This window comes from Numenius arquata, chromosome 11 (assembly GCF_964106895.1).
Source record: "Numenius arquata chromosome 11, bNumArq3.hap1.1, whole genome shotgun sequence".
Taxonomy (NCBI): domain Eukaryota; kingdom Metazoa; phylum Chordata; class Aves; order Charadriiformes; family Scolopacidae; genus Numenius; species Numenius arquata.
The window spans coordinates 985,826-1,008,889 of record NC_133586.1 but is presented as its reverse complement, the minus strand read 5'-3'; the positions used below and the strand labels follow the sequence as shown (position 1 = coordinate 1,008,889).

The following is a 23,064-nucleotide window of genomic DNA, read 5'->3' as shown; positions in this document are numbered from 1 at the left end:
CACCAAAATTTTACCAGCCATAAACTCCAGAAATAGAAGAACCCAATAATCCCAGTGGACATCTGAAAAATGTGTGACCTGGTATTTGAGATTATTCAAGCTAGTTCCACAGCCTTCACTACCCACACTATTTTGCCAACCTATTTACGTTTCTTTACCTTTTACAGAATTAACCACGACAAAAAGAAGAAAACTTTTTATTGATAAGGTAATACGGGAGAAATTTAGAAAAACACACATAGAACTCCCTCAATAAGGAAACATACAATATCAAAATACGCCAGAGTTAGTATATCAAAACAAACTCTCTCTAATAAGAGTTTCAAGTAATGCAATCATAAAAGAATTTGGCTAAAAAGTAACATATATACTGAGATGTTTTCTGTAATAGTCCTCTAAGAAATTAAAGGAAAGCAGCAGTAGATCTGTTTAACTACAGACACATATTTAGTAAATATATTAAGTGTATTTATATAATAAAAACTGCCCTGCACATTCATCACTAGGTCTGTATCCTCCTCTATGTGGCAGTTTTCTCTTCAATTCTACAAGACTCTGCCCAAAAAGGAACAAAAAAAGGAAACAAACATAATACTACTAAAAAAAGCAAGACCTAAGCCTGAGGTACAGCTTGTGGGGAAGCCCAGGCAACGCAAGGCAGAGAACTCTGCGCTCCGACTTAAGTCTTATTTTTCAGGAACATGGAAGAGGAAGTTTGTCTTTTCCGTGTCAGGATCCCAGATTCCTACTCACTAGTTATTAAATGCTTTCGACCGAGTAGACTGAAGTTACCACAGCTACTGATAGCACTTCCACTGTTTGCTCTATTACAGCAGCCACGTACGTTGTCAGACTCATTTCCCAATTTCTTCCTTTGAATAGTCCCAAATTTTGTGTTTCCTTTCATAAAACTTACTTATGGGAACATCATCCTTCAGTTAAAAGTGAAGCCCTGTCTCGTTTAATAGGTAGATTCCAAGCAAATAAAAATTCTCACTTCATTAATCCTTATTATTTGCATCTTTCCCCATAAATAAGATTATAGTACATAATTTACAGTTAAGAGGAAAATACCTTGAACTTCCATGAGATAGTGTTTGAAAATCCAATACCTGAATTATCTAGCGTACAGCTTAATGAGCTGCTCAGTCTGCACCCATATTAGGCCTAATGAAGAATGAAATTATAAAGAAGCAGGACTATTGCATTTAGATCAAAATGCTGCTCTGCAAACCATGACACTCCACTCCCAGACACCACTTTAGCCCACAGTAATCAGTATTACAAAGCATTCCTGAAAAATCTTGGGGAAGGGGAGGCAAACATAAAAGTTAGTGTTTTGATAGTAAAACCTGATTTTTAAGTCTTGCAAAAAAGCAAAGGCACTACATCTTAAGCTTATATTTAAATAAAGTCTGTAACTTGGCCAGCCAAGCTACAACATATACCTAAATACTTTCCATCTACCTTTGCAGCTGATTTATTAAGCGTGTCTTAGTGTGTCTTCATCAGCTTATGTGACAAAACAGCCACTTTCTCTTAATCATTAAAGGAGATATACAGCTACAATACTTAGCCAAGCTCATTTGAATAGAGTTTATTTTCAACCATACCATGAGAGTTCAAGTTATAGGATAAACTGGAGTTTCTGGGTATAGACCTTGCTTTAAAAAGTGGTCAATCAGACATTAAAATAATTTAACTACCATGTCATCATTTTGACATTCAGCTTGTCTATCAATTTTAAAAGACGTTCTACATCTTTTATTAATCTAATGAGAGGTGTCAGATCTGAAACTCAGTAGCCCTATTTTTCTGTTTTCCAAGAAGAAAATATTTCAGCTAAGTTGTTTCATATTTGGAGGTTCTAATTGCAGCTATGTTATCACGATTATATAAATCTCCTGAAGGTCATCACTACCGTCACCACAGCACTCCTACAAGACACAGCAGCCTTCAAGAACAATGGCACTAAGGACATCAGCAAACGAGTCCCTGTCTCATTCGGATGATCTGTAGTAAAGCAGCTTGGACGTCTTCATCCATGTGACCCTAGAGCAAGCAAATGCTTAGTTAAATTAGAAATCCCACAAAGTGTCAACCATCCATCACTAACATTGGGCTAATTTTGAAGAATCTCCTAAAGTCTTAATTCATTGCTGTATTTTCACCACTCTCTGGGAAAATCTGCAATATTTTAGGAATCTTGTTATTTTTCTCTCATGAGAAAGAAGGGTCACTGACACAGCAGTTTCCTTCATGAAAATACAATGGGGGAAAAAAAAAAAAAACAAAAAACTGTTCCTACCCTCCGGCTCCACAGCTACTGCTGTAGGAACAGTCCCTCTTTTGCATCCTGAAGTATCTGAAGTCATAAGACTTCATGAGAGCCACTGGATAACTCTGCATTAAGTTTCCAACTTCTACTCAACTTCTCTCCAGCATTACCTGAGCTGATGCAGAATTGATAACATGCTCACATCACCATCGCCCTCCAAAGCGGATTGTTACATATAATTACACATAGACAAATGGTAATAAGATGGTACAATAAGACTACAGCTGTGGTAGGTGTTTGCTTTTTTTGTTGGATCAGTCCTTTCTAAGTTAAAACTCTCAACATGAAAACACGTACTTGATGCTAGTTTCAAGTTTGAGGTCTTCCAGCACAGCAGTTAGAAATGTGTCTCAAGGATCTCTACATTGAAATGACAGAGTAAAACAATCTGAACTCGGGACTCTCATACCTGTACAGCACTGAGAAGATGGGTCCGATAAACTGAGACTACCTCTTGATGCTGCCTTTTAGCATCCTATAAAAGAAGAAGGAAGAGGAGGTCAAGTCATCAAATTTTTAATATCTACTCTTGCCTATTTCCAGCTTTTTGGGCTTGGTTTTGTGCCCTTATAGACTAGCCAGAGCAGAAGTTCAAGGTTAAAGTTAGCTATATGCCCGCTATTAATCAAGAAAAAAAGTCACTGCTTCACTTTTTTTCTTGCTTACTTGTAGCAAAGCAATGTTGCTGACAGGCTGTCAAGGAGGTGCTAAGATTAAACACTTTTTTCCTCAACAGCATTAGCTATTTGTTGTAAAACCACCCAATTTAAGAACACATTGCCTTGTAAGGGTCAACTTTGCAAAGATGTATTCTGCTTCTGTACAGATTTACAAACAACTAACTTTGCTCACGTACACAGCTTTAATGATGAGCTTTATTGAAGGGGCCACAAACGTGTTTGTGCACAAACTCCCAGCGCTTCCCATAAAGTGTTCCCCTTTATTGTTAGTGTTTAATAAGGAACACACTTCACAGCATTTGCAGACAAGGGAACACAGTCAAAGCCATTAAGGGCCACCTCACTTTCTTTCAAAGTGAGAAAATACATGACCGGTGGTTTTTTGAAAGAAAATATTAACCTGGAACTTGCATACAGAAACGGGCTTGGCGTGAACTATAGCAGCGTATCTCATAAGCACGAATTCTCTCTAAATTCTGTCTTTTTTATCCGGAAAAGTTCCCAAGTGTTGTAACTGCACTGTGTAGAAGGAAGCAGACAAGTTTCCAGAGAAGCAAGCAGTCATGGGAAAAAAAATAAAATTAATGAATGCTCTACTTTTGAATTTAAAGTCTACAGCCAACCCCAGGGCTCCAGTGGCCACATTCATATTTCCTTGTTCACACAAGGACTGTAAGCAACCGTGATGCTACCGCATTTCAGACAATGCCTCGCAGGAGTACTTACCGCTAACTGCTGCTGCAGGCTTTTCACTTGGTTCTGGAGCATTTCAACCTGCTGGTTTTGCCTCTTTGAGGGGATCCCGGTGGTGTATGTGAGCTGAGACAAGCCATTAAGAGCCTGCTTTAACCGCTCCACATCATTAAGCAGTTCTGTGATCTTTTTTAAAAAAAGCACACAAAAACCTCAGTATAAGGACGTCTCACCGAAACCTAATATTCTTTAACATTCTTTAAAGACTGATGAAAATTAGCAAGCATTGAAGGGTCTCTGTTCTGGCTTGCCATGGCACTGCCTAAGAGACTTCTCAAAGACAGAAGACTTCATTTTCATGCCATGCTATCACTGGTTCCCATCCCGCTTCCTAGAATTGGAATTTGTAAGGTCTGGACCCTGAGGGTCGGGCAGCAACATAAGTGATTTATGCTCTAAAAATATTCTAGGTCTCATTTCTAAGAAGAGCAATGAACCATCAGAAGGCCAGCCAGAGATGCTAAACAAACAGCTCCAGTGGAAGAATGAGCCGGTATCCCAAAAGTCTAAAACCCAGCTTGGATGAAGAGAGTTTAAATACAACCCATGATGTTCGAAGCACACAAGGAATTAGAAAAGCTTAGTACAATGCTAACAAAACCAGGACTTCACCTTAGCAGATGTGGGCCAGCCCAGGGTACCTAATGCTCAGGGGACAGAGCATTAGTAGCTCTATTTGAAGCCCAGCTAATGCTTTCGACACCTTCAGTTCAGGGGTATGGAACTACCCCACATCCTACCTTGTTATCCTTGGCCTCCACCTGCTTTGCAGACTCCTGTATTCTCTTCTGCAAGTCGATAATTGTCGTCAAGGATTTATCACACCTCTCTTTCTGGTCTTTAATTTCTTGCTCAATACTGCAGCTCCGTAACTGTAGCAACTCCTTCTCATCCTTTAAAGAGAGCTCGCTTTTTTTAGCTTGCAAAGCCTCCTCACATGCTTCCTCATACTTCTTGTTCATACTGGACAAGTTATCAGCTATGCTGTTAATCTGGGCCTCCAGAGTACTCTTCATGGATTTGTATTCTGAGATGTCAATCACTTCTTTGCTCTCTAGGTCTGTCAAAGCTTGCTGAGTAAACTGAATCTCAGACTGCAACTTCAGGATTTCCTCATTTTTAACTTGGTTTTCTTCTTCCTTTTCTTTCAAGCTGTTTTTGATGGCTACAATTTCTTGTTCGAGCGTTTCCTTCATTCGTATATATTCTACCAAGGGTATTGAAGACTTTTTCAGACCTGACAATTCCTGCTGTAGTTCTCCTACTTTTAGTGTTTCTTTGTCGTAACATTCCTTCTTATTTCTGAGGGCTTCCTTGAGCTCCTCTATCGTGTGACCAAGAGCCTTCTTCAAGGCTTCAATCTGTTCCGCCACCAGAAGCGGAGCCTGTGCAGCCACAGGCTGTGGGGGACTCTCCTGCAGCTCGTCTTTCTCCTCTTTGTCCCCTGTGTATTTCCCCAGCAATTCCCTCAGTTGCTGATTCAGCTCCTCCATTTTGCTTGTGAACATTTTTTCCATTTCCCGGGATTTCTCAGCGAGGATATAGTTCTGCTGCAGGTCATTTTGGATGGACAAAACACCGTTCTTGAGCTTTTCATTCTCCTCTTTACATTTCTGGGTTTCCTCCTCACTTTCTCTGCACTTCTGCACCTGCTCCTGCAACTGCGCTTTTAACTCTTTCACTGTGGCTTCGAAGCTTTGTTCTCTGTCTTCAAAGGAGGCAACCGGGGCATATTTTGACTGAATGCATTCTTGAATTGTGTCAAGTTCCTTCTTTTGGGCTTCAATTTCTTCATGCAACTGTAAAATTTCTTCTTGACCCCTCTTGTATTCAGCCGTAATGGCAGCATTGTTCTCCTGAAGTTCTTGCAGGCTTTTATTTAAAGCAGTCACTGCAGTTTCATGATCTTTGAAACTTATATACTCAGTCTGTAACTGGTTCTGTAAGAGTTTCACCTTGTTTTTCAGAGTTCTATTTTCTTCATTTACCCTCATGGATTCTTGCTTTATCTCTTCAGTTCTTTCCTTCAGGTCTGACAGCTCCCGATTAGTCTTCTCTAGTGTGTTATTCAAGACTGTTTTCATCTCCTCGTGTGTCGTAGCCAACACATACTGATCCCTGAGCGTCTCCTTTATGGCTGCATTTTCAGAGACTAGTTTGCACACTTTGGCTTGTTCATCATCGTATTTTTTCTGAAGCTCAGCAAGCTGCTTTTCAAGTTCCATACCATTAGATCTTAAAGCTTCCATTTCTTTTTTGTGCTGCTCTGGAGACAGGTATACAGCCTGGAAGTGGCCAATATTCTCACTTAAGCTGTTCTTCTCTGCCAGCAACTTCTCAGCTTCCACTCTGCTTTCGTTGTACTTCTTTGTCACTTCAAAAAGCTTTTTGGTCAGGTCACCAACAGCCAGGTCATTTGTTTTCTTCAATTCTTCGTGAATTTTTAAAGGCACATTCTGGCTTTTAATTTCTGTTTTCAGCACTTGGATTTGCTGCTTAAGCATCTTGTTATCAATCTGCAATCTTTCCAGTTCCTTCTGCAGAGTCTGATTCTTCTGTGATAATTCAGAAATTGTCTTCCCCAGTTCCTCATTTTTCTGCTCAAACCCACTCCTCATTTGTTCGTGGTCTTCTGGCCTTACCTGCTGAGCCAGTTTAGCTCTCTGACTCTCAGATTCCCTCTTTAAAAGCAGAATCTCTGCCTGCAATTTTTCGTACTCTCCTTCCATCTCTGCCAACTTCCTGGCTTTCTCATTCACTTCATTTGATAACGAACTCTTCATGTTTTCAAATTTCTCTGAAGTTACAGAGTGGGCTAACTTTGCCGCTGTTTCTTTGAGCTGCCCTTCTAACTCCATGACATTTCTCCCCCTTTTATCTCGCTCCATCTCCAACTTCACAAGTTCCTTCTGCAACCTTTTATTTTCCTCCACCAGCCTTCCTTCATCTCTCTTAAATTCTGCCACCAGCAATTCATTCTGCTTAATCTGGTTCCTCAGTTTTCCCACTTCAGCAGAGGCCCCTTCGTACTTCGTCTTCATTTCTTTCAACTGATCCTTCAGCTCCTCTGTTATTTTACTGTTTCCCGAAGCAGCTTCGTTAGTCAGGTGATCTTTCAGAGCTAGAAAGTGGGTCTGCATTTGCTTAACTTTGCCTTCAGAGTCAAACATCCTTTTCTGCACATCTTTTAAAGCATCTTCCAGCTGTTTTATCTGTCCATCAGATTCCGCCTTGGTTCTTTCACACTCTGATGCCAAAGCTTTACACTCGGATACCTTGTGAGACAGTTCTCTCTGCAATTTGCCGATTTCTTCTTTCGCTGCACTGTAGCAGGTCCTCACGTTGTCAAGTTCCTTCTTTAAAGCTTCCTTCTCTGAGCTGGATGACTGGGTAGGCAGGGAGAGCTCCAAGGGCCTCAGCATAGACCTTGACTGAAGATAAATTGGCACAAAAACGGATACGTGCTTGAGTTTGACAAGTCATATACACACGAGTTGTCATAGACATAACTGTCTTAAACCTCTGTTGATACGAGCATAAAATGTCAGAGATTTCTTTTTTTCCCTTAGAAACACACTAATCTACTCTTGCCCATATTACAGAACACACGCATTTCAGCTTTTAACAGTAAAAAATCTTGACTATAGCTCTATATTACTGTTTTTCCCCAATCATCGGACCCTACTGAGAATAAAGTGCAGGTATAGTGTATTCATTTTGTTTCTCTTGTTATTCATATTTAATGACTCATCTGCCAGAAGAAATTTAAGAGAATTTCCCCATCCCTCAAGCATGTGAATGTAATTTTAAAAGGAATCAGAAAAGAGTATGTCATGGTCAACAGAACCTTCTCTCTGAAATGTCTAAGGAAACAACAGTCATTTACTGTTGAGTAAAGGCTACAGAAAACCCCACAGAACAGTTTTGGTGGCCTGCCACATGCTCTTCCCTCCCAGCCATGGTGGCTATTGATGGCACAAGTTTGCTCCAATGATCTCATTCACGTCCCAGGGACCAGAAAGCAGTAGGTGGCTTCCAGACACGGCTGGCTTAAAGCCACTCAATTCCTGCTTGGGACATGGTTTGGGGCTTTGGGGTTGGTTGGCTTTTTGTGTCAACATTCCCACACACCCACCTTTTTTTTTTTTAAAAAAATAATCACATATCAACTAATTTTAAACTTCAACTAAGAATAAAAAAAAAAACTCCCAAGGCAATTGGAATAACCTGATGTAAAACATGGCAGAAGAGACTGGATTTTTCTGTCTCACCAGCAGAACACACAAATACATACACCAGTGAGATCTGGCAAGAAAGCACAGGAGGTACAGATTTATTTCTTGTCATCACTCACTCCTGGAAGCATTACAGCTGAAACACTCAAGCGTGAGAACAGCTTGTTGGTTAGGACCAGTCCCTATCAGAAATAACTCACTGTAAGGGTCTGATCAACCTCATTTATAACTGAACTGTTGCTTTAAAAGGTAGGTACCTATCAGCAAACAAAATTGGCAGGAAATTATCATATAGCTGGCAGGAAAGTAAAGTCTTCTAAATTTCAAGAAGAAAAAAAATATAGAGATGAAAAACAATTGCACTTTACACTGTGACAGATGATCCAGTATTAAGAATGCTCATTATACACCAGAGCTTTCAGCATTCAACAATTTCACTGCATTTAAAGCGATGTCACATTTGTAACTCTAGAGGGCACCAACAGTTAAAAATAAACATTGCAAAGCAAGTGGTATTGAAAATGCACTCAGCAGCAGTGTTTAAAATATGTACATTTGTAAGCATAGTTATGCTTGTGAAAGCTAAATATCTTAGCATTCTCTCAAGTAGCAAAATATTTATTACCTGTGATTCCACAGCAAACCCTTGGCCTTGCTTAAGTAATAAGTCTTCTTTTCCTAGATTTGCAAAGCAAACAGCATTTAGTCTCTGTTTAAAACCAGTAACACAATCACAAGAACTACGATTTTCCTTCCTAATTTTACTGTGTTCCATGGGACTGCACCAGGCTGCAGGCTTGTATTTAAGTAATTGGTATTAAAACAACTCCACCTTAAGCCACAAAGGAAGTCTGGACAAATTCTTCCTAATGAAAAAAGCCCCTGCTGTGCTAGTAAGGTAGATAAATTGTTCTGCAAAACAGTGCTGAAAGCCACCTTGCGCTGGCTGCGTGTCTGCACAGGAACACAGCAGGAAAAGGCATCCCCTTGTGCTCTCAATAAATGATCCTGACAGGCAGCCAAACAGCTCTCCCGACGGCTCAGGACAGATTAAGTAACATTTGAAGTTACACAAGAGCAAGACAGGCCTGTAACCAAGTTGGATGCAAGAGACTTCAGTTTCTGGAAATGGAATCATTCCTAATAGAAGCGTAAGCTCAGGCCTTGTGTTTAAAGTCTCTTTCAAACCTGCCTACACTCAGTTTTCACGATGTCCGTAGTTTTCTTGTCATGAGCTGGACATGAGTGTTGTTTAAAATAGGAAGAATGGAAAGGGGAAGACTCAGTTTGGAGCCCAGACCTTGATCAGCTTGTTTTTCACGTTATTAGAAGATGCAGCAGAATTACAGTGCATATTTCACAAGAGCACTCACTCGTGAGCGAGACTGATGGACAGTGCCCTGTAGGAACACAGCCGGGCTCAGCTGACTCCGTCCTGAGCCTGGGAGCATGGGGACACACATTATCCTTGGCTATAATTAAGACCAACAAAAGAAAGATGACAAAAAACCCCACCCTTTGTCTACATATTCCAACACTGCATCAGGCATGGAAAGTTTTAAGAATTAAATATACTTACTATTACCAAAGCCGCTTCCAGATCCCACAAGGTCAACCTAAAAGCAAAGAGCAACACACACAAAAATAAAAGCTGAAAATTCATTTCATATTTTTACTATATGTTAAGCTAAGGGTTCAAGGGCAGGAAAAGCTTTTACAATGAGATAACAATTTAAGACTTTCAAGAATTTAAAATTGCTTAAGTATTTACTGTTGTAAATACCAATTTCTTTATCACATTTCAAATCCGTTAACGTACTTCATAATATTTGAGTTTAGCTTTGAGAGCTTCAATAGTTCTTAAGCTTTCTTCCTGCTGCTTTTCCTTGGTAGTTAGGATTTTCTTCAGCTCATCTTTCTGAAAGAGAAAGAATGCCAATAGCCAAAGCCACAAGAAGGGCCAGATTTATAAGATCTCAAGCAGCTTAACTTTAGGGAGAACTTCAACCAAGATCAGCACCGAAAGAATCCCTACATTTTTGGTTCTAAAGTTCATCTACAACAGTGCTCCTCCACAAGAGGAGTCCTGAAGAGTGAGTCAAGGGAATATGGACCAATATAATTTACTATTAATTTATTCATGTTAATTAGTCTTGCATTACTGAAAGTCACTAAAGAGATACTTATCATATGAAGTCTGCTTTAAAGGTGCCATCGGGTTTACATATATTATTTGTAATAACAAATGCTGTGCAGCTGTATAAATGGAGTACATAGCAGTAGATATTTAGCATTTATAGATACTTTTTCTCTTCTCTGTAGCTTTAAATACCATTATTAAATGTGGTATTATATTTCTATAGAAGAATTTTCTATATTTCTATAGAAGAATTATTGTATTTAAAATGTATAGAATCTATAAAATTCTTCTTATAGAAGAACACATTTAAAATCTATATTTCTATAGAAGAAATACAGTAGAACTATTTCATAGTTCTACTCCAATTTAAGGTGATGTATCATACCTCATTTTCAAGATCATCTGCAAACATTTGCTCCTGCAAAAATAACAAAAAATCCCCCCCAAAATCATTTTTTTCAATAATGTTTAAGGGGCTTATACACAGTTCATTAGTTGACAAGTCTACCCCAGTCTCTAACGCTACGTGTTCTGACAGCTCCCGTTTCATGGCCCATCTAACCTCTGGCAAGAGAAATAAAGAACAGAAGTTAGGAATGTTTGAGATCTCTTGACCTGCATTCTAGGAAACTAGAATATCTCTTCAGTTATCTAGATCATATGCTACTGAGGCAGAAAAGTAGAGTTTTTCAGTGGAAGTTTGATTTTGGAGAGCAACAATTAAGCAGTGGGTTTGTTTTATAAAGGCAATGCTAAAGAGCGAAGCTGAGATAAGCCAATGATTCCAAGAAATATCCTTTCTGTCCACGTGCTGCATTAGGGGAAGCTGCATACAATTTGTACATACACCCCTACAAAAATACAGTGAAGGAACAAATGCGAGCCTCCACAAAGCAAACAAAAGAAAAAATTCTGAGTTTTTCTTCCTCAATTGTACTGGTCATATTTAGACCTCTAAGAAGAGGAGGGAACTTCTTAAATGAGAAATTCCCTATTGAAAACCTTTGTTTCTGTTTTTGCCAACTGAAGATTTTTCTCTGTGTTTCCACTTAGAGTAACAACTGGAAAAGAAGCAGTGGCTACAATCAAGTACTGACACACAACACCTACAGTTAATTGTGCAGATGAAGTTTAGTTTCCAAATTGTAACATGCCAGATCACCTCACAGTTCACATCCCATTGTGAAGTACAACCATAAATGTTCCTGCTCAAATGTACGGGTATCAGTAAGTGATGCTGTAACAGGTCTCCTCACAGTTTGAGCATCATTACAAGACCAAAGGCTTTTGCAGCAGAAGAAAGTGACAGTGACACATACAGGAATAATTCACAGGAAAGCAGGGAAGATTCCAGCCTAATTACACATGCACATTATCACACATTACACATTTCTACTTCTACCAGCCTTCACTGTCAGCATCAGTTAGTTACCACAGCTTTCAAGCCAGGTTATTCCAACACTAGATGTTTACCTCATTGAGTTGTAGCTGTAGCCCACTGATTCTGTCCAGCAGCATCCTTTGCTCCTCCTGCACTTCTCTCATTCGATCTTTTAAATCTTGATTTTCTAATTCCAATTCCTTAAAAAGTAAATAAATAAAAATTTAGAAAACCCACCACGACACTATACACACACTGGGAAAACTAAAGAAACTGAAGCAACAATTTTAATAGTCATTACACCAAGCCTTGCCTAACAAATCCCCTAGTGATTTTGTGGCCTTACTCCAGGTCTGGTTTGTTCTGAAGGTTTACGTAGCACAAGCTCCAGAGCCTTCAAGCTTTTCAGCTCTCGACAGCTCATTCTCATATAAGGGTACATACAAGTTTTGAAAATGAGCCGAGTAAGATTACACTCAATGCTGACAGCACTCCAGAGGCTGCTTATCTGCTGTCTGTTAACAAGTAAAAATGACCAACATTAAAACAGTTCCTGAAACCCAAACACTGCAGCCAAAGGTGTAACGGGAAAGCCTCACCGGCACGAAGCACAGCAACCTTTAAGTGCACTAACTGTTCCTGCAGCCACAAGAATCACTCCAGTAACGTATAAATCCAACACGTGAGAGCAACAGGTCTCTGCACCATCAATCAGTCCAGTGCTCACATGCAAACAGTAAAGCACCTTTAACTCTTGCCTGATAAAGTATAGTTACCTTAACTGTGGTAACTACTTTAGCTCAAACCAGAAAATTTACATTTAGAGATCTTTATCCTTTTATTACAAAGCATTTCAGAACGAAGGCCTACATTTTTCAGTGGTTTGTTCCCCACAGCTAAAAACATTGTTTACCTCTTTGAAAACTGTAATGATATAGTAACACGATGAGAAAATTAACAGTAATTAGTAGAACAGTTATGACACAGGCTGGTTTTAGTAAGACACTTGAACATCTCTAGAGAATGTTAAAAATATATCTTCCTGGTTTGTGACCCAGTTATTTTACTGCAGGCGAAAGTAGGAGGCAGAGGGTCAAGAGATGGACAGGGATAAGACACCAAGAGACTTCCAACTATTTGTTACACAAACAAGTACTTTTTTCCTGAAAAAGTTTACAGCTTATCTGTATAATTGCCACATTACATTCATGTAATTAAGTTTCAAGTAAACAGCAATATATATGACCCTTCTAAATGGAAATGCTAACGCTTATTTAACAAGCACATCTCGTTTTTATTATGTCTGGCTCATTCTGCGTGTGTCAGAAACCCTTCTCGCTTACCTGAGCATTATGTTCCTTCTGGTACAGCCTGACATTCACCTCCTCCTGCGCATGAAGCCGGTTCCACTTCTGGGACATATTAGTAAGCTGTTATTGCAACAGTAAAGCATTAATTTCTATTCCTGGTGCTCTCTGAAAACATCCGTTTCTGGGGAACAGGGGGTTGCTCTCAGCCTTCACGCCAGCTTCCACTGGGGGGCAATGCCACCAACACCCCCGTTTTGGCAGATGGCTGCTCAGCGAGAGGTCACTCCTGAGCTCACCCAGACAGGACACGGGATCCCTGTCAAAGCTCTAATCCTCAACACGCACATCACTGAATATTTTCCAAATGGAAACAGACACACTATCTGATTACAGAGGGAACCTTCGCAGCTACATATGAAGTTAAGAATTCAAAAAATACTGAACGTGTTGTGCATCATGGCACAGTCTTAATCGCCCTCTCAACAAGGCCAGGGGCACACTGCCTTTCAGCAGGCAGAAGCACGTCACATTTTACATCTTTCGATTTCATACAGCTATAAAGGTAATTTATAAATTGCCTTTATAGGGCAGCTTCACAGCAGAGACAAAAGCCCAGTGAAACTTATATCACACACCTGTAATCTTTTTTTCTGTGACATATATACTGAATACTTGAATTAAAAAAAAAAACTTGGAAAAAATCTCCAAGTCAGTTAAAAACTATTCTGTTTTATTCCCCCCACCCCTACTTGTTTTTAAAACATAAGGTGTCCCCCCAACACGTTGGGAACATAAGGTCAGGGACACGTCTGCAGGGCAAGCAGCTTTTGGATGTGCTGCAGTGACACAGCTCCCTGGTCAGCAGTAGCTCACGCCCAGCTCTACACAGCAGAAAGTGTAAGGAAGATGAACACTGGCCCCAAACCAGGCTCAAAACCCCCCAGTCATTCGGGGGCCTGTATCATAACTCATTTTTCACCCCAACAGGGAAATAGAAGGGTATAACGCTACAGAAGAATGAGACTTCACTGATGCTGTGTGGCCTCTCACGTTTATTTCAGAAACTAGTCTTAGGAGACACTGTATAGCAAGCCGTACCTTTTGTTCAGGCTGCCCCTTCTTCATGGTGTCTCTTGCTAAAAAAGCACCACAAAAAATAGGAAGTTAAAAATGCATTTCATTCAGACTCAGTCAACACATTCAGTTATTTCTATCAAGTTTCAATCTTGAGAGGACATTTCAAGAAATAGATTTCCCCCCCCCAGAATCTGGAAACATCCACAAGTACAAAGTTTTTCCATAAATAATGCCAGATAATTCCTATGATCGATACTGCAATGCCAGGATCAGCAATGTTAATACCTTGAGGCATCAGAGCCTGGATTAACCTTAAAAGCTTTACTAAAAACAAACAGAAACCAAAAGCCTTCTCTCCCCTCCCAAACAGGCAGTTTATCACCTTTTTGTTTAAAGGACTACAGCTGCCCCCCAAAGAACAGCTCCTGAAGACACACGATTCAAATGAAAGAACATTTCAAACGCTTATAGCCACGTTCTTCATACCTTTGCTGGAATCCTCAACGGCAGCTTTTATTAAAGCCAAAATGTCAATATTGTCACCAATTCTGGCATAGTAAGCACAGTCATGACCAAGGCCATCAGTCAAACTAACATCCGCGCCATTTTTGAGCAAAACTTCTACTGCATCCTTGCAGCCGTATTCACAGCCTAACATTAAGGCAGTCCTGAGGATGGGGAGAAAGAGCATTCAGAGACTTGGGGATCGGAGCAATTACAGAAATAGTCCTTCCTATACTTAGGTCCAATCATGCAAACTTGAGCCAAGGCATCTTTCCTCTATCAAGAGGAAAAGTCATTTAGTCAACGTCTAAATATTTGTTAAAAAGTAAACAAAAACACTATAATAAGCAATGCTTTCGTGAAACCCAGCATAAACCCACTGCCTTTGAGTGCTACCCAGTGTTTTGAAAACTTATGCGACCTTTGGCTTCCTCTCTGCTTAGATACAAACATCAATAGATACAAACAAAAGACAAAACGTTTAGCCAGAGTTGGGATGAGTGCCAGGGCGCCCTGGCAGTGCCTTCCCACCACTTGCCAGCTTCGGAGCATGCAATGCCAGTCCCATGCTTTGTCCCACAGCAGCCTCGTGCCCACTGGCCACCAGGCTGGCATCCTCCAGGGAATAACTGGCAGAAGAAGCGGCTACAAACAGAAAACCCCTCCCTTAACTCCCTCCCATGAATATAGAAGCCAACATTTCAAGGCCTTTAGGTCCTTTTGGAGCTCCAGTAGAACTCAAGTACTTCTCCACAGAGTAACATTTCCACCATGACCCATTTTGCTTATTAATCCCAAAGGGTGCAAGATGCAGCTTTGTACAGACAAACCCTTCAAACCCCAACTGTTGTTTCTTTGCTAGCAGTAACAAGCCTGTGTGTATTTCACATGCAAGAACAAGCAATATGAAAATGCCAACCTTATCTGCATTATTGAATTGGCATATGTACTTCTGAACTAAATCATGGGCTCTTTTCCACTGAATTTAGTAGATTTGTTCCATAGCCTGAAAGCCAAGGGACAGCTTTCTACCCTTGGAACGTCAGCAGGGATTCTGACACCACTCTGTGTGCGTTACCTGTTCTGTTTGTCCCTGGCATTGACATCCGCTCCTCTGTCTATCAGAAGCTGACAAACTGTGGGACGACACATCTGAGTGGCCAGCACTAGTGGTGTCCTCCCATCCTGAGGAGAGGAAGGAGGAAAGAGATAAGGAAAGGGAGAAAAAGCAGAGAAAGCACAAGAACTCCAGCAGGGTTTGTACAGGAGAGCGCTATAAGCAGCAACTTACTCCGTCTTTTGAGTTCACTGAGGCCCCATGGTCACACAGTAGCTGTATGCTAGAGGAACAGTCTGACATAGCTTTCAAGAGAAAAAGAAAGAACAAGTTATTCTGCTGAAAATCGCCTTCCTGAAACGCCAAATGCCTCTTTGGATGTATGTGCTTCACAAAAATTCATGTCACTAAGCTAAAACACAACAAGGCTTTGTGATTTAGTTCTCACATAACCATCTCAAAAGCAGGCAAAAGAAATCAAACGTTGCTGTTGAAGACACTGCAAAGCATAACGAGGGTGCAGACAACCCAGAGAAAAGGTATCTTAACCTTCTAACACCAGTGCTCTGAAACGCTGCTCGTGGGCCCTGCTTAAGATTTTACTAGACAATTCATAGGCATCAGAAGAGACTTTGAGACCTACAACCCCTGCTAAGCCCGTTAATGAGTTTGCTATTGAGAACAAACATCATGACAACATAGAACATTTTCTCCTACTACAGTCACCCAAATTAACGGAGAAGAATTTGGCCCATCTGAAAATTGATTCATTAATTAAATCTAGATTTAATACTACAATACCAGAAAAGCAAAACCTTTTACCTGCATCATGAAGAGCAGTTCTTCCTTGAAGATCCACATTCTCCGTTGGACAATTGTACTGTTAAAATAGGTAACCCCAGTTAGCAATTAGGATTCAGATTGCACTTCCAAACATGAAGTGTTTTGAGGTTTGAATTAAAGCAATAAAAAGTATAAACTGTCCAGGAATAAATGAAGAAAAAAAAAAAATCACAGAAACCTAAAGGCAGCCCCCCCCAATATTGTTTCATTAATGAAAGATTATGGATATAAATGCTCATCTTCTGAAGAAAACACTACTCTTGAGCAGACCTTTCAGTGTCACTGTTCCTAAATGCAAATGTATTCAGAAAAGGAACACTAGTCTTTAAAAGACATTCAACTTCATTTTATTTAAGAGGTAGAAATTACAACTTGATTTGATGGTCTGTATGTAGAGAGGAAAAGATGGTTATTTTCTTGATTTTAGCACTCTTTCAGTCACAACCTGCTATTCAATATGAAAAGGTCTTTTCCCCATGACTGTCTTATTTTTAAAAAAGAATGTATTTGTTTAAAAAAAAAAAAGAGAGAGATGAGTGGTATTTTTTCAGTACCTGCAACAGCTTCTGCAAACACAAAGCGTGTCCGTATTTTGCAGCTAGGTGCAATGCATTTCTACCTGAAAAGAGAGATCAGCATCCATTCAGGATCTGCTTTGAACACACAGTTAGAAATACCACAAACTCAACACTCCTGTGCTGTTTCTCACAGTCTGTTACTAATCACACAATGCTAATTCATAAGAAATTAATTTGTGCCTCACTAAAGCACAAGCACAGTTTATTTCATCTCAGCAAAAACCTGTCTTCTGCCTCCTCCGTGATTCCATGCACTTCATTCCTGCTCAAGTGTTAGATGTAGGAAACATCAAGACACAACATTAGACTTCTGGATTGATTTCCCAAGAGACAGTTTAGATAAACATCCACATCATTTTAGACACAATGCTCACTTTTTTTCCCCTTAATTCTGCCAGTACTGTAACTAAGTCATCTATTTCATATATACTTCACTACTTGCTAAACAGTCTTTTCTTGTTTTATTAGACAATCTGCAACTAAGGATTCAAGTTCATGAATAGTGAAATTAATCTCAAAATACTGCAAATGACTCCACATACAAATTTTTAAAAAATAAAAAAAAAAAATAAAAATCTGTCATAGAAAAGGAGGCTAGATTTCTGTAATGAAGCTGGAAACAAGGCAATATTTGGTTACCTCAATTTAACACTCAAAAATCCCAGGCAAAATTAGCAACCATTTTTAATTACCTCTTTCATAACACTTGCACATAAACTCTGATCTCACACACAAAGCAAGAAGGTAGCACAGAGGCACACTGAGGTTCTGTGGGCTCCGTAGGGGTGCACAACACCCACTACATCATTTAATTCCAAGCCTCCTTCCAAGCCAAGTACAGTACTTTACAAGTCTAAGGGAAACACACTTTGCATTTGAATGAACACAAGTTCATTTAAAACAGTTCTTGTATTGTTACTCTCAACCAGAAACACGGATCTCTCCAGTGAGCCTGGAACAGACTATAAATACAAGTTCACAAGTTCTCCTGCGTGTCAGGGGCATTCACGAACTTGTATTACTGGACAGGACCACTTTCATTTCAGCAACAAGCCACACAGATAATTGTTTTGCCCACCACAGGGATATCCATGGAAAGGAAGAACATCTATCCTATAGTTTAGCTTAATCTCACTCCAAAACAAAAACCAGGATGAGAACGTTTGTGAGTTGCAGCGAGCTGAGGAAGCTGACCTGCAGCATCAGTGGCTGTGATATCAACTCCGTGAACGAGGATGGTGTTCAAGCAATCCAGGTTTCCCTTTGACGCTACAACATGGAATCTAAAAAAAGAAATTACCTTGCTTCAGCATAGTTGGTTTATACATAAAACCAGTACTATTAATCAGGAGAGTCAAAGCAAACAGCTGCATACCAAAAGCATTACACAGCACAAAGTCAGCTTTGGACAGTGTTCAGCTCCAGTTAAGAGTTTTGCAGATCTTACTGGAAGGAACAAAATTACTTTTTGGAAAAGTAATCATTATTTACCTTGGATTAGTGAGCCAGGTGAAAAGCCAACATGCTTTCCATTGCTCTTTAACACTCAAATCTGGCAAGAGCAAGTATTTAAATACTGATCTTCACTTGGAAGTGAAGACTATTTATGAGAATTTGACATTTTAGCTATCTGGTACTCCAGTCTAGATGAGGCTAGAATCTAACATGATACATTACATAGATTTATATATTGAAGAGTTTTTAGAGCAGCAGCAAGATTTAGGAATTGAGTAACTTTCAGCAGCTTCCCAACACCATTACTGTAGTATTGGGTGTTACTTACGCAGATCTCCCCTCCACATCCAGTTTAGTAGGACTGACTCCTTTTTTGGCAAGAATTGACGAAACCTTTTCCACATCGCCCCTTTCAGCTGCTTTCATTAACCTGTCATCGTACTTGTTCCAGTCCGCATTCAGCTGTGTAGAAGAATTAGAAAAGCAAGTGAGCTCATGGTACTCTACTGATCTACCAAAGGAACTTCAATAAAAGGCAATCATACACAACTGGGAGGGATACAACAAAAAATACCTTGGTTTACAGACAGAGCTGTACCTGTTGAAATTTTTAGAGTTATTTATGTATAACATCACTGTGGCATTTCAATCAGGCTGTTAGCATTGAATGTCCAATGCTCCAAGACAGTCTGGATAAGTCACTTTGGTCCTGAAGGAGACCTTTAGGATCAAACCTCTTTGGCTTTCCTCATTCTGCTTTGCTCTAATAGGACTAACCTGAAGGCACACACAGTAGTTCCCTATCTTCATTTTCAAATGAACTTTTCAGACAGTTTCTCAGATTAGTTTGTCTGTAGACACCTCCTTCTGGCCCCTCTCTCTGACACGTGGGGCTGCCAGGACAGCAATCTTTTCACTGCATCATTACTTTCTCTTCTCTCATCACAGATACTTCAATCCTAACCAAAAAAATAAGTTTCTCCCCCCCACTGTGGCTGATTAACAAACACGAGAAACTGCTCCGTAGGGCTGTGACAAACCAAGGACTTTACACGACGCAGGAAGGGCTAGCATGTGTACTTGTACACGTACACACTTTGTAGGAGAACAACTTGGAACATCTCAAAACCATCACAATGTGTCTAGAAGGGACGTAGAAGTGATGCAGAGGGAGCCCCACATGAGCCCAGCTCTGCATTGCTGTCCTCGTACTCATCTTAACTCTCAAAAGCTCCACTGAAGGAAGGGGTAGAGTGTCCAGGGAGACCTGCAGTTCAGTCCCTCATTAATTGTATCAGAGAACATTCTTCCTAATGCCCAGTTACCACATTTTAATCTCTCCACTATGCACATTAAGAACTGACCCCCTCCTTTTCTCTGCAGCACCCATATATCTGAAAATCTGTCTCTTCTCAGTCTCATGCCCTTTAGGGAAGGCACATCAACTGTTCTCTCACATCAGCAAGTCAATTAACTCCATTAATTATATGAAAAATTGAGGTTTTATTGTCCATATTTATTGTCAATCATTTTAATTGTAATAGTCTAAATAAAATCAATTATTTCATTTCTATAGTATCTGTCCATGTCTCCAAACTTAAAAGTTAATAAACAAGGTGCAACACAGAGGAACAGGTAAGTGAGGAACTGCAAGTAAGAGCCCAAAATAGCAGTGCTAACAACTTCCCATCTCAGTAACCACCTCCACTATAAGCTTTCCAGTACTCATAAGAAAATTGTTTCATAAGGAAATGGGCAGATAAGACACAGCTGCTACAATTTTCCCCTCCATCAACCCTTCTATAGTAAAGGTGCCAGAGAACTCACCAGGTGAGACTAAGCTTGGAGAGAGATTTGAACAGGACAATTATGAGATGTGATCAACATCAGACTTCAGTTTTCATGAATTCAGCAGTCAGCGACACATAAATGTGTACTAAATTTAGCCGTCTCTAAGCCAAGTTCACATTTCTCAAGAACAGCTGAGCTTCCCAGCTTTACTGAAAGTCACACTGCTTTTCATGCCCAATGCATAACAATAATTGAAGAAAGAACATCAGAAAAGCCAGAAGCAGAGACCTCATTCTCCCTCCCCAGCCACTCACCCCCCACTGCATGTGCCTGGGGATCATGCTCTCCCTGCGCTGCCCAACAAGCTCATCCATAAGAAACATGATTTTTAACATCAAACAGGTGCACTAAAAATACGCAACAGGACAGTTTTTCCTGACTGCATCAGACTGTTCAAAGGGTCAAAATTAAGCGAAGTGTGGTATTCAAGAGATGAACATCTATTGAGCTGTAGAAGAAAGAAATTCAACATCTATAGCTTTAAATTACCTGCAATTACCAAAGCAATGTAGAACGCAAAGAAAGTACAAGTCACTCTGAATGCCTGGTGGTCTCTTTATGGTCTCAGACATTCATCACTCCTCACTTTTTTCTTGTTTACTTCAAATTAAGAATTTCAGGCCACAGGCCAAGCATCCCACCCCAAAACACAGGGCTTGTTCTCTTCTATTGCCTAAACCATCCTTTCTGAATTGCTTTACGCTTTTCAGGAAATTCTGTTCCATGACAGTAACCTTACAGCCAAGCTGGACACTGATTGCTTGATATTCGAGAAGTTTTTAACAGAAGAAAAAGGCTTATAGAGGAGTATTATATTTGAATCTAACTCCACGCAGCAAAAGAATTCACTGATAACAGCGAGATGTAAGAAGTCTGTAGGGTCATGAAGCTACTATCACAGCAGATCAGAAGTTCCATGCCTCACTGAATAAAGATCATTAGAACTGGTAAACCTAATAACTTCCAAAATAGAGCAGTTAAAGAGTAGCCAAAAACATTTTTGTTTCTTGAAGCAAGAAAGCAGCCTATGAATTGCATGTCCTTCACACTGGGTTCTTCACAATGCACTCTCCACCTCCCTTAAAGCACCAAACCCACTACACAAAAGTCTTACCAGTCTTCACGTGAAAACAAGAACAGTAACAGGTAAAACCCAAAAGCTATGTAATCTTCATGTTAAAAAAACAGTTACATTCTATCAAGACAGAACTACCCTCCCCTTAAAACTGCCTTGTGAGCAAAGACCAACATTTTTCAAGATTTAATGCAATAAAGTCTGGAAGACCCACAATGGAGTGGGCCAGTGCCAATTCGCCCGTTCCAAAAGGGCAAGAGCCCAGAGCTGCAGAAGGTCTCGCCCTGCACCAGAGTCAGGGTTTGCTGGGGAAAAGAGGAGAAACAGAAAAGAAAACCAAAAACCCACTGCCACCACCCTGCACCTGTAGAAGGATTTGTGTAATGGAGTTGCAGTCCTGATTATTCCCCGTTCTCACGATAAACAAGATTACAGTACTCATGAAGTCTTAGCAATAGCTTGTTCAGTACAATAGTTGCTAAAAGTGACATGGAGGAATAAAAATAGACAGCTAATGAAATTACAGCCACTAGTGCTGCCCAGCTAAAGTGCAGTGCCGATTTGTCAATCAATTAAAACATCTATTAGCTTAAAAGCCAAGCCAGCCTGGTTGGCAGAGGGAAGTCATTGCATCGGTGACATTACTGTTCACAGCAAGAGCTGCATTAATAGCCTGGGGAAAGACAGTATTCCTCTGCAGCCTGGCAAAGTTTCCTCTGCTAAGCTACTTCATTAGGCCAGTTTTATTTTTAAATACCTTAGAAACTGTACATGCAGGGCATCAGGCTCTGCTCCCTCTCAGTTCTTTTGCATATGATACATTGCACACCCTTAGAGGAAAGGGATCCCACCTTGCATGTCTGCCCCGGGTCCAGATTGCTGAGTTTTATACTTCCAGCTTATACCTGCTAGCACAATCTCACCCAAATCTCTAGAAATCCCTTCACCAGCCATTCCTTGCTCCCATTTCATAAGCCTTCTGATTAACGAGAGCATGATTTTAAAAAAAAAAAATACCATCATCTTAAATGTTATAACCAAAGGGAGAAAAAAATTAAGTAAACAGTACATCATAGGAAATGGATACAAAAATCAAATATTGTCACCCAAGCTTTCACATCGAAGGAAAATTACTTGAAGGAAGAGTTGCTGAAGACAGAAATAACACATTAATTAAAAAAACTATTACAAAACATTTACAAAAATTCAAGCTTTTGCATTTTGCAGTGCTAAGCTACTGCCAGGGATATGAAATCTAAGATACCTACTGTGTCTTTAGCTGCACAAGAAAACCAACAAGTCATCCTAGAAGCGGCAGCTTCTTGCTGCCAGAAGCGATGGCTTTATCTCGCATCAAGTTACAAACCACAGCAGCTCACAAAGCACCGAGCCAGAGTTCAAACGGGCTGCTTGGAGAAACGCCTTCTCTCCACCGCTCTGAAGTCATTTTGTTCCACCCTTCACTTCGCTGGGATCCCCGAGTGCGTTTTCCCCATCCTCAGGATCGTCTTCAGACTTCATAACTCCCCAAACCCCACAGGCTCCCCCTGGCCAGAGGCTGCCCGGGCGGTGAAGCCCGTGGTGGGTCCGGCCGCGGGCTCAGCCTGTTCCTCCCCAGCAGGTCCCCAAGAAAACCCTCCGGGAGGTTTTGTTGCTGTTGAGACAAACTGCCGGAGTGAGTCAGGCTCACGAGTAAATATTGCCCAGATCCAAAATATCTTGTAAACAATACGTAGACAGTCTCATCAGCCCAGATCTATTTTCTGATAATCCAGTACTTGATAGCC

At 40.3% G+C, this 23,064-nt stretch overlaps 1 protein-coding gene across 1 annotated transcript; it reads right to left on the bottom strand.

Moving 5' to 3' along the window:
• Nucleotides 1-181: 181 nt before the first annotated feature.
• On the bottom strand, nucleotides 182-22,581 carry UACA (uveal autoantigen with coiled-coil domains and ankyrin repeats). The gene is made up of 19 exons (XM_074155734.1): nucleotides 22,546-22,581; nucleotides 18,680-18,813; nucleotides 18,091-18,179; nucleotides 16,873-16,937; nucleotides 16,298-16,355; nucleotides 15,710-15,780; nucleotides 15,497-15,603; nucleotides 14,401-14,582; nucleotides 13,936-13,973; nucleotides 12,871-12,936; nucleotides 11,620-11,727; nucleotides 10,532-10,564; nucleotides 9,826-9,924; nucleotides 9,586-9,622; nucleotides 8,632-8,684; nucleotides 4,512-7,235; nucleotides 3,745-3,897; nucleotides 2,748-2,813; nucleotides 182-2,052 (listed from the first exon to the last, which is right to left on the bottom strand). Exons 1-19 carry the CDS (start codon nucleotides 22,579-22,581, stop codon nucleotides 1,981-1,983), a joined length of 4,191 nt encoding a protein of 1,396 aa, XP_074011835.1. The 3' UTR covers nucleotides 182-1,980.
• Nucleotides 22,582-23,064: the final 483 nt, after the last annotated feature.

What these genes read in the sequence shown, in the direction of transcription:
- UACA (XM_074155734.1), bottom strand. Translation starts at nt 22,581, where the DNA reads ATGACTTGTTGGTTTTCTTGTGCAGCTAAAGACACA. An exon ending in CTTGTGCAGCTAAAGACACA is followed by an intron (nt 18,814 to 22,545) that starts GTAGGTATCTTA and finishes TCTTCTACACAG; the next exon opens with CTGAATGCGGACTGGAACAA. An exon ending in CAGATGATCTTGAAAATGAG is followed by an intron (nt 9,925 to 10,531) that starts GTATGATACATC and finishes TTTCTCTTTCAG; the next exon opens with AAAGATGAGCTGAAGAAAAT.